General features: G+C 39.0%; 1 protein-coding gene across 1 annotated transcript in view; it reads right to left on the bottom strand.

Moving 5' to 3' along the window:
- The window catches only part of LOC134667107 (suppressor of cytokine signaling 2-like), a 46357-nt gene extending 34676 nt beyond the window's left edge, over window positions 1–11681 (bottom strand). Inside the window, exon 1 of the mRNA XM_063524389.1 lies at window positions 11317–11681. Within this exon, the coding sequence (XP_063380459.1) occupies window positions 11317–11335 (19 nt within the window). The 5' untranslated portion in view covers window positions 11336–11681. The remainder of the gene's footprint in view (window positions 1–11316) is intronic.
- Window positions 11682–12081: the final 400 nt, after the last annotated feature.

Here is a 12081-nt window from a genome sequence, read left to right as displayed (position 1 = left end):
AAAAAAGCAAAACGGTCCGACACAGATAATTTCATAATCATTTAGATTTCCAAATTTGGTTACGATTGGTTAAGTTTTGGAGGAGGAAACAGAGGAGTACGAAACCTCGATTTTTGAGATTTTTACGCAGGATTTTTCGCCTTGTCCTTATCGCACTACTTTTAGGTGCCGCTTCCGTTAGCGAGACGGGTATATTTACCTAAAATATTTAAAACTCAGCTCCTGTTTCGTCTTAAAGTTTACATCTAAAAGTAAATAATGACTTTCCAGTTTCATTTCCATTCTCTCACGACGGCCACCGATCGGTTGGGATAGGGCCGGGAGCAAAAAGACACTTTCCCGGAACAGAGGTTTGTTTAAATTTCAATGGATTACTGCGAAGTCGCTGTTTCTCATTATAGACATTATAGTCGAATATAAACTAGCATAACGTGACCTGGGTTAGCAAGAGACTAAATTAGAACTTGACACATATTTAAAAGACTGCATAGTTTTTTTTTTAGTTTTAGGAACGTCTCTCAAAAGAGTTTCTTTTAAAAAATGGCTTCCATCAAAATTATGATGATTTCGCCAATGTATAAAGTGTTCTCGTAGAGCAGCGGTCGGCAACCTGCGGCCCGCGGGCCGCATGCGGCTCGTGAATCTGTCACTTGCGGCCCGAGTGCCACCTTGGCTATTTTGTATGTAGTAGTGACAAACGACAATGTCTCATAAAGTCATAAATATTAACAAAGTACGGCCCGCGTCACCTCCGTTAACTACTGTGTGGCCCTTGGCTGCTAAAAGGTTGCCGACCGCTGTCGTAGAACATCATTATTCGCTTGTCCTTATCCCATTCACTTGGGGTCGGCGCAGCATGTCTTTTTCTTTCATACCTCTCTGTCGCCCGTCATCTCATCATTGGCATCGCAAGTGGTGTTCGATCCATATCATCTCTCACACAGTCCATCCACCTTTTCCTCCCTCCACATTCATTCGTAATACCATTCTCGTCATATTGCTTTCATCCCTCCGTAGAGTCCGACCAGTCGTGTCACAAAAAAAAAACGCGGGAATTTCAATAAAAACCGCACCTGGCAATAAAATTACTATGAAATTAAATGACAGCTTGAAACTGACAGCTTATTTGATAGGAAAAAAGTTGCCATATAAAGAATTAAAAAAAAAAGCTTGTGACACGATTCGCTGGTCAGACTCTATCACATGCCCGTGTGTGCCATCATAAGTGTTCTCGTGGAGCATTCAAAAGTCTTTAACTTTACAAGTAGCCAAGATGGATTGCTGGGTGTTAACTAAAGCATGGTTCAACGCGTTTCATGTTCAAGATTAAAGGCCGAGCCACACCGGCTTGCGTGTGCGTGACGTGCGCGTGTGCTTGCGCTAAAATGTTGGAGCCGCACACGCACACGTCACGCAAGCGGTAAGCCATCTCTCATAAGGATCTGTATACTACAACGCCGCAAGCGCACATGCACGTCACGCACACGCAGCCGGTGTGCACAGGCCATAATTCTTCATTAGCTGCACACTTCTACATTAGTTCTGGTTTCCTCAAGAATTCGCCTCTGTTGCAATGTTACTCGCCAGTTCTAACGAACTGATTGAATTGAAATATTGCCTCAAACTCGACACGCTAAATCTAACCCTAATAAGTACTACTTAAACTTCATAATCGCACGGACTAGCGTATTTTAATTTGCTGATTCTGCGAACGCTTTTTGAAGCATCTCAAAAAGTGTTAGAAATAAAAAGTACGTTAGTGGCAGATATAACAACGTTATTCGGAACACAAAAGTGGTTCTAGGAATTAATTTTGATATATTTTTGATAAGATAAACTAGGATTATCATTGGAGAGGTTGCTCAACTTGAAATCTAACCCCCTTAGCAAACCTTTGTTAAATTTTGTCTTTTTCTAATAAACACAAATGTCAAAATGACAGATAAGGACAAACGATTATCAAGTGTTCGTTAGACTTTAAAAGAGACTTCAAGGAACTGTCATAGGGACCATCATTACGCGAGAGGTATAAAATGTTATAACTACAAGCGATTAGGTCACCCTCGGTGTTGTCACTGTTATAATGTCTTGCTATCTTTGTGTGGGCTTCCGACTGACGTCACAACACACACACGCGTCCGACACGTCTTATGAATTATGTATGGACAGATAATTAAAACCTCACGCGTTCAGATCGAACCGATAGACGTTTTGACGCTGCGGCTGTTACGAAAATAATAAACAACACGTAAAATCCTCAGAAGCATTGGCAACCTTTAAACACTACTCGGAAATTTTAAAATAAACTTTATTGCTTTGCTTATGAAACAGAAATCGAGACTTTCTAAGTATTCGCGAAACAGTTTTGTTATAAGCGAAAGCTACAAACTTGTTTAATCCACTTTCACTCGCAGATAAAAATAGTGACGGTTACATAACCTCAAAATAGGCGCATATCGGGACTCCGAATTGAAACGTAGAATGGAACGTTCTATTTTAAAAATCGAACGGCTGGACTTCTTTCCGGGAATCGCTGGGCTATATTCCTAAAGCATCGCAAGCATTAGCTTTACAGAAACCACATTAAGCGTGACCTCTGTGTGTGTGGGAAGTATGAGAAGACTCTTATACTGGTTCTTTGGAGGTGAATGTTTTATAAGCAATCTAAACAAGGCCGGCGCTCGACTCAAAGAACACAGTAAGTATACAGTTACGTATGGACTTGGAGCGTTCCTTTGCGATGCGCGTTTCCGAGAAGTTCGAGCTAACTCTTTACCTCGAATTGGAATGGTTATTGCGATTTTATGTAGCACTCAGGATATTGCCTCGCTAATTCAAGTTAAAATAAAACCATAAAGGTAAACGCCCTAGTGGTCGACACGCTAATGCCCAATAGATGACTGCTGCCACCTGTACAATGAGCAAGAACAAGATTAAAAATGGCATAAGCTGGGACAGTGATGAGCACTTGGACGGGTGGACGGCTCTACATATACAGCACAACCGAGGTTTGAACTCACGATTTTTTACCACCAAAATCCCGACAGATGACTGACTGTACAGCGAGGACTTTCAGGCCAATTTGAACGTAAGTATTTACACTGATATCAGAATGATGTCATTATGATATCGTGCATTTCGCACGTACTTGTGTATTGGCGCGTGGGCGCGAGCAAGACGCGCTATAACTAAATGACACCATTCAAATAAAATTGGCCTGTTTGTATTGATCCTCAATCCTAATCTCGTCCTTTGATAGTTTGTTTTCGTGAACATTTTTTTTTCTACTCTACGGCACGATCTAGGTTTGAACTTTGAACCAGATTTTTGGCAACCAGACATAAATGAAAGGTGAAATCCCGACAGATATATAGCTTTGACTGTACCATCGCCCAAACTGTAAACTGTCCATCGGTGGACCTTATGCCTTTTGTAATAAGGTCCTACAATGGTTGATGTTTGTAAGATTTTGTGAGTTGATTGGATTGAGGCCCGGCGCCGCGCCGTCGCTCAAAGATCGCATCAGTTTACGTTACCCAGGAATGCCCTAATGGCCCTCCCACGGAAAGTAAGATCCGATATTCCTGACGCTGAGGATCCGGAAATTGTGCAGAAGCTTTGCATATAAAATTTCTACTCGCTGTATTTTCTTTTGTAATGTAACTTACTGCCCGATTCGAACTTAAAGAAATTTAGAAACGATATATGGATTAGATAAACAAAACAAAAAGGTCACTTTTGACACTGACACATCTAATCCATATCGTTTCTAGATCTATTAACTGACGTATCTAAAAGTTCGAATCGGGCAGTTACCCCTTTTTAGCATCGCGAAATTTCATGTAAATTAAGCATGTCGTATTAAAATGAGAGCGCAACTTGGATTGTATGGGAGCGGCGTATTGTCGGCGGGTGCGTGACGTGAATGTAAAATTTATCCGATTTTAGCATCATCCGTCTTGTTTACTGCACTTAAATGTGACATTTTCAACCAAAAGGGTATAATTGTCGGTGGTCAAGAAGGCGCTATATCAGTATAGGCGTATCTAAAGGTTGATGATTTTGAAGAGCGGAGGAGGGTAGGCCTTGATAATAAACGAGATGCTCTAAAGGCCCGATCACCTACAGCCTTCACCTATCACTACGTTGACGGAGTCCTGACGTGCCCTCGGTGTGGACGAGCAATGCAGACGAAGATTGGGTACTGCAGTCACATAAGGGCGCACGAGCGAGCGGACCAGCTCAGTTCCCGCTCCTAGGCATAATATAATGCAGTCGCTGTGGCCGAAATCGGCCGGGAAAGGAGTAGTAGATGTCTTCGCGTTAGTGATACCCGGCACGGGAGATACCTAGTATACCTAGAGAACTATTACACGCATGATAAGGCATACAAGCGTGATAGATAAGGGCCACACATAATATAGGATCATAAAGGGATAATCACGCGATATCACAACGTTTGCAATGTCACAATCGAACAAAAAATAAAGTACAATGCCCCTTCGTCGAATGCGATAATAGTTCCGAGTATTATTGCCTTCTCGGTAATCGTTTCCTTTGTTTTCATTTATTGACTATTGACTTGTTTTTACAGTTTTAAGAAGGGTGACAGTGACAGTGACAATTTGCAGATTCCATGAAAGCCTGATCGCGTGTATGAATATGACAGGGCTGAAAAAACCGGGCAAGGGCACGTCGGGCCATGCTTAGGGCTTAATAGCTATCCCGACATTTTGTCGCGGCTAGCACGTGGTTTTTAAGGCTCCTCTTCACGTTGGGCCAACGCCAACGAGGGACGCAGCCATGCGGTAGAATGAGATAGCAATATCACTTGCTCCCTCTAACGCATAAATGCGTCCCTCGTTGGCGTTGGCGTTGGCCCAACGTGAAGAGGAGCCTTTACGCAAGCGACTGCCATCTGACCTTTCAATCCAGAGAAACTAGGCATTTTTGGGTTTATTTAGTCCGGTTTCCTTGCGAAGTTTTCGCCGAAAAGCTGTTGGTAAAGCTTCAAACGATAGGTATTTTGTAAATATGTTCCAAGAAACTCGGTTTGAATTCGAACCTGCGACCTTCGGTTTAAAAGTAATAGGGCTTGCCGCTAGGCTACCAATGCTTCTGTTGTGTACTTAGGTATATGTTGTACAGTCACCTGCAATAATACGTTACTCTTCGAAAGCCGCAAAAATATGTGACACGCTCTTATGACTCTACAAAAAAGAGCGTGTCAGATATTTTTGCGGCCTTCGAAGAGTAACATATTATTGCAGGTGACTGTACCTACATTCACCTGCAATAACAATTAGGTAAGTAAATTACTCTTCGAAGGCCGCAAAAATATGTGCACGCTCTTATGTTATGATTCTACAAATAAAGATTGTGTCAGATATTTTTGCGGATTTCGTTGTGTAGCATACTTATTATTGCAGGTGACAGTACTTACTAATTATTATGATATTTATTACTTAAAATTCAAACGTGTTGTTTTTAATACATTAATGTAAAATGACATGTAATATGAATTATTATTAATAAACGAATATGAATATGAATACATGTGTGTCATATTATTATAAAGCATCGCATATTGGGTGTCACAACAAATAAATTGAGATTAGAAACGTGCGTAGGACAACAGAAGTACCCAACTAACAAATTGGTCATAAGATCTGAACCTTTTACGACTGATTAATCGTAGATGCGTCGTAAATAAGCAAGGTTTACAACGTGACGTTGTATAAATGTCATTTTTACAGCACTTTAGTTTTAAAGCAATTTGTGCTTAAATCACAGTTGTACAAACGTTTGTATAACATAGTAATAAAGCAATTTAGTCATTGTCGTATAAAAGTTTTAACCATGACCTTTTCCCGGATTTACAACTTCAATATGACATCTTACAGCACTTTGGTCATAGAAAAGCTTTATGAGTTACTACTGTACAACTAGTCATAACATCAGCTTTTTACAGCTGTTAAATTGCTAAAATGCCATACAACAGTCATAAACATGACCGTCTTATAGCTACTGGGTGATGATCAGGGTAATGGCGGCCGTATCGTGTCGGCTTACGAGTTATAAGTCGTATATGAGTCATATAACTAATCAAAGATAAATATTCAATTAATTTATTAAATTATATATAATAAATAAACAATATTTAGAGGGGGCATTAAAAATGTCTTACAAAACCTAGTAACATTCGTCGAAAATATTATGTTCGCATGCGTATCTGATTTGTTATACTCGTATCTAGTAGATGTCGAGTTACTAGTACTTAAAATGGTAGAAAGTATAATACTAATACTTATTACTGCTTTTCACAAATTGTTTGACCTGTTATGATACTTATGATTGAAACTGCTTCGCTATTGCATTTCACCGACTCATATGTCGTACAAACGTCTGCGTTATGATCACTCTACAAGCAATTGCACTTACAAAGCGAGAACTTACGATACTTTTCCGACTAAAAAGTCGTTTAATATATTTTTTATGACAGCTGTAGGACTAAATGTGCTTGCTTATGACGATTGAGTGACCACTCTACGACTGTTTGGCCATAAAAACTGCGCCAAAATCGCGTTGTATAAACGTTTGTATGCCTAAAATTGCATACCAATAAGTTTTATGAAAAACGTTTGTAAAACATATTTATGACTTATTTTTGCTAGTTGGGTACCTAGTACATAATTGTTTTCCATCGTATTTTCTCGGAAACTTTCGTATTCGTCATGCTACTTCAGTCAACATCAGTTTTTGTACCGAGACTGACTGAAATAGCAAGACACGTTCATAATATGTTTCCGTGAAATACGATGAAATATAATCTTGAACTACATCTGTACCTACACATAAGTTCCTACAATCCACATCGAAAAAGTTACAGATTTACGATTTACTTACTAGCTTTTTACTAGTGCCATCGCCATCATATTAAGCCCTTCTATTTATTAGTTATTACCATACACGATAGGTTTCGGAACAAAAAAAAATCTTATACAAAAAAATGATGACGTCATAACTCCTCTCTTTTTTTATTTTTTTTGGTGCTACGGGTCAAATTGATTCAAATGGCCCATAGATCTATCCCACCGATGTTCATGCTTTTAACGCAATTTGCAGCGTGTTTTTGGCGTCTAGCACTAATGTCACGCGCGCGAAAAACATGTCCCTCCGGCAATTGAAAAATAAAACACGTTAGAATCGAAGTAAACACAATAATTATTTCCACTACGAAAAAGGATTGGGGCAAACGGTTCGTAGAAGCGACCATTATAGCTAGTTAAACAATAATGCGCTGGTAACAATGGGCAATTAGATGCGCGTGCGGTGCGCGTCGACACTTCTCAGTGCCGCTACCGTAAGTACGGTCGACGTCAAAGTTATGTTTACACTTTTCGCCTTATTACAAAGGAGTAAGGTGCAAAAGCGACAAAAGCGTGACATATCTTTGACGTCGACTGTACTCTCATACAGGCCATTTCGAGCACCTGAAATCACTATATTTGATATCGGAATCATAACAGCTGGCTGTTCGCGCGTTCATTTCGCTAGGGCAAGTATTCGCCCGAATGACAGCTAATAACTGATAAGTATCATGATATGATTCTAATATAGGTAGTTTTGATGTCAGGTACAAGTTCGGATTCAGGATTGGCCTGCTTGTCATAAGCCGTAGAAATGTTTAGAAAATTTGGAATAGGTATAACTTTAACTTGTCACAAATTTTATGATCTACAATTATTACCTAGATGTACCTAAACATAGTTGAAGCTATAAAAACCAAATACACGAAAAACCTAATTTTGTGACACTTATAATGCTTCCTTTTACGTGTATCCTACAATTGTTTTCATTATTAAGTATCAACATATGAATTGTGTGCAATCTGCCGCAGCAAATTAGTTATTATATATGTTGTGGACCTTATTATAAAAGGCATAAGGTCCACCGATGTACAGTTCACAGTGTGGACGGTGGTACGACTAAATTATCAATGGGCAGTTTTATTGTTTCCAAGAATGTTTACAATATACTTACGAGAAACGTATCCGTACGTAAATAACAGATAATAATGATAATACATAATGACTTATTGTGAATGACAATAATCGCTAATAATGCAAAACTAACTCTGTCTGTCTGTTATCCCTTCACGTGCTGAACTGCTGAACCGCTTTAGGGGTTTTTTGACCCCTCCCCCCATTGTCACACTTGGTCACATTTCGCAAACCCCTCCCCCTCTGGTGTGACGTCACATTTTTTCAACGAAATCGGCAAATCGAATTAAGTAGGTTGTACCTACCTATTTTTAATAATTTATCAATATGGTTTTGAAAAAATAACTGTTCCAAATTTTAGGTATCTATGTCGAACGGTCTCTGAGAAAAACGTATTTAACTGATTTGCAAGACCGAAGTATCCCATAAGTGTTCCGTGAACAAAGTTTTGTACGGAACACTAAAAATCTAAGAAGTACATATATATTTTAGTAATTTTATAACCCAAAGCTGATTACGAAAGAAAATTAAACGAATAAAATTGATTGAATGACCTTGTTATTTAATTGTACAACTAATTAAATGATTTAAATAAGTTAAAGTGACGTCACGAAATTGTGTGACTCCCCTCCCCCCTGTCACAATATGTCACATTTTCTTGACACCCTCCCCTCTAACGTGTGACGTAAGACGTGTGTCTGTAGGACGAAATTTGGTATGGAGATCGTTCGCAATTTGAGGCCCTAGGAAGGATATAGGATAGTTTTTGAGGGTTCCGTAGTTCCGTACCCAAAGGGTAAAAACGGGACCCTATTACTAAGACTCCGCTGTCCGTCTATCTGTCACCCGGCTGTATCTCATGAACCGTGATACTTAGCTAGGCAGTTGAATTTTCACAGATGATGTATTTCTCTTGCCGCTATAACAACAAATATTAAAAACAGAATATAATATTTAAGTGGGGCTCCCATACAACAAACGTGATTTTTTTGCCGTTTTTTGCGTAATGGTACGGAACCCTTCCTGCGCGAGTCTGACTCGTACTTGGCAGGGTTTTTATAGCAGCAACATAATCTTAAATGTTATCTTTTTTATTCCTAGCCCACTTGCAACCTGCAGAGTGCAGCATCTGAAAATGACTTGCATATTTTTTAAAATCTCGATGGAGCTTAGATCATATAGACGAGAAGAGAGAAGAATATAGAAGAGAAGAAGATGAAGTAAGCTTTGAAAGAAAAAAGGCAAATAAAGTAACAGAATGAAAGGAAATTTCAAAAAACTTAAATCACATTTGAAATATCAATTTATCGGCAAAAATAACGGAAACTGAATTAAGCGCGTATCCGGAGTCGGGCTTTTCAAGTTGGCTTAACTGAATTGTAAAATAAATACATTGGAATGAAAGAGCAATCTCGTAATGGATTATCGGATTTTCCGAAAAAGCGTTGAAAATCCGGCGAGTTTTGTTTGCAAGAGGGCATATTTAAAAAATAGCAATCAACATCTTTTTCAGTTTTGAGAATGATTGTTTCTACTCGCGAGCTAGGGTGACTGCAAGGGTGACTGCTGTAGTTGGCCACTACAGACTAATTGGCCACTTTTAACAATAAGAAAGTTTTGATAATACATAGTGCGTTCACATGCTTGACGAGTTTGGCAAATTACAAAACCGTTTCATATCGTCAAATAAGATGAAAAATGTAGTTAAGGCTTCTACAGACGTTACAATTGCAACGAGTGGCATGCGATTTGAGATAGGTAATTGTTGGCTACGAGTAAGATTGTAATTAATTCAATCGATCGACCAAATACTGCACCTATTGTAAATCGCATGTGATTAACAGTGATGTTTGGACCTCTCCAAACTCCTTTAGTCATATCATAGGTATCTAGTCGTACGTTACCATACGTCGTATTATTTAATTTAATTTCAAAAAAGGCTCGTATCAAAAATGCGAAAACTTAATGGGGGGTTTAAAAAAATTACTTTTTTTTCCAAAAATCGTTATCTTTAGGGTTATTTAGACTCAGAATCAAGAGTACTGTTGAATGAGACAAAGAAGAAAAGTGTCCCCAGTTTTTCATACAAATGTGAAAATGCGTCACAAAACTGTCATTATTATGGGGACTCATTTTTTTTTATTTTTAAATCAATAGTCCTCGTGATTCTGAGTAGAAATGACCCAAATGTTAATGGATTTCCGAAAAAAAGTAAATGCTACACTTTTAAGTGAAAATCCCCGCATACACTCATGTCATGACGCAGTGTTCGCAGCTTCATGCCAACTTCATGCCAACTTCATGCATTCACGCAACGCACCAAGTGTGGAGAAGGCTTTAACTATGACTATCATCTATCAGCTAAAACCGCTCTATTCCGGTTATCCATGCATATGCAAATAGCTTATTTACAACAGGAAATATTTCTACTACGCGCTCATCCGAATTCATGGCGCGTTCTCTATAGATTTTATAAATAGATTATCCATAATAGTTGGGATAGTAGGTATATAAAATTCATACTGAAACAGGTACTATAGTGATTTTTTCTGTTGAATAATGCCTACAGCAACTGGACCAAAACACAATTACCTATGCGATTCGACGTCGATTCGTGGAAAATCTATGACGCGCGTAATGAAAAATCATGACACAAAGCCAAAGGGTATGTGACTTATTTTAATTATTTCACAGTAGCTAGATAGATGTAAAAAAAAATACGAAGGACTTTATGAAGGACCAACATTCAGACGTAAATTTTGATTTATAAGCAAGCACGCTTTAAATTTGATAACGGTCTCCCAAATCATGTTACCAAACTAGACCCAATTATTAACGTATTAAAGTTCAATTCCGCTAAACCCGTTCCCGTAAAAATATCTACAACTTTGATAACGATACGCTGTATGTTATCATACATTAAACATCTCGTGTTTATATATGACGTAATGGCAAACGCAATTTATAATTAGTTGGACATAAAGACGGCAAGCGGCGTCACGCGTTGTTTACGCTCGGCTCGGAAAAGCGTCACATTTATTCATTTGACCTCGGTTGAGTTGATATGGGTTGGCGCCACTTGTTTATAGTGTTTATGCGATAAACATGATGTGAAAATGATACTGAAATAAAATTGGGAAGCTATTTATAACCGGTCAAACAAGTTTGTCAGTAGAAAAAGGCGCGAAATTCAAATTGTCTAAGGGACGACAACCTACGCCTACATTTTTTAAATTTGCCGTTCTTTTCTACTGACAGAAATTGCTTGACAGAGTATAGTAAGCAAAATTTAAAATAATATTACTATAATTACCTGGTATTTTAACCACCATTTGAGGTGTTCGCTGGTGGTTGGGATCCAACTTAAACGTTTGAAAATGACACCACTACACGGAACACTTATAATTACAGATATTTCCTCAAATCCACTTCGCGGCCGTTTTCTCGGTAAACTCTATAAGCAGTTTCGTAGAAACAAGTCCAACGGAGAAATTAATTTGCGGGAAGCGCGTTCCGTCACAGAAAACGGTTCTTAGAACGCGGCACACGTTCAATTTCACTGTATGTAGGTAGCATTTATCACAGATAAAGATATCACGAGAGGTGAAAGTTCGGAGGCGAAACGCCTCGCGGCATTGACGTCCCTCTACCGTGTTCAAAAGCAGACTGAACGAAACGAAACGCAAAGCGCGGTCGAGGCGACCGCGCACGCGCGAGAAAAGGACGCACGATTTACGTTTTCAAAAGAATAACCCCGAATTAAAATTCCACATGGTAACTGAGTACTACTTCGATTCAACCTCGAAACAGCTGTCAAGCTAGCTACCCTTCGTCAATTAATGTGACCGAACAACTCGAAGGTCAAAAGCCGAATATAATGCAGCTCGCCTGCCATGTACTCGACGTCAAAGTCAAAGATATGTTCACACTTTTCGCCTTATTACAAAGGAGTAAGGTGCAAAAGTGTAAACATATCTTTGACGTCGACTGTACTTAGGTTCCTAGAATTAGATAGCGCCACAGTTACCAGTATCGGCATTGTCACTGTAATTTATTTGAAGGTTCTTGCTGGTATAGC

This window comes from Cydia fagiglandana, chromosome 9 (genome assembly GCF_963556715.1).
Source record: "Cydia fagiglandana chromosome 9, ilCydFagi1.1, whole genome shotgun sequence".
Classification (NCBI taxonomy): Eukaryota; Metazoa; Arthropoda; class Insecta; order Lepidoptera; family Tortricidae; genus Cydia; species Cydia fagiglandana.
Note: the sequence above shows the minus strand (reverse complement) of the source record. Positions and strands in the feature narration are given on the sequence as shown.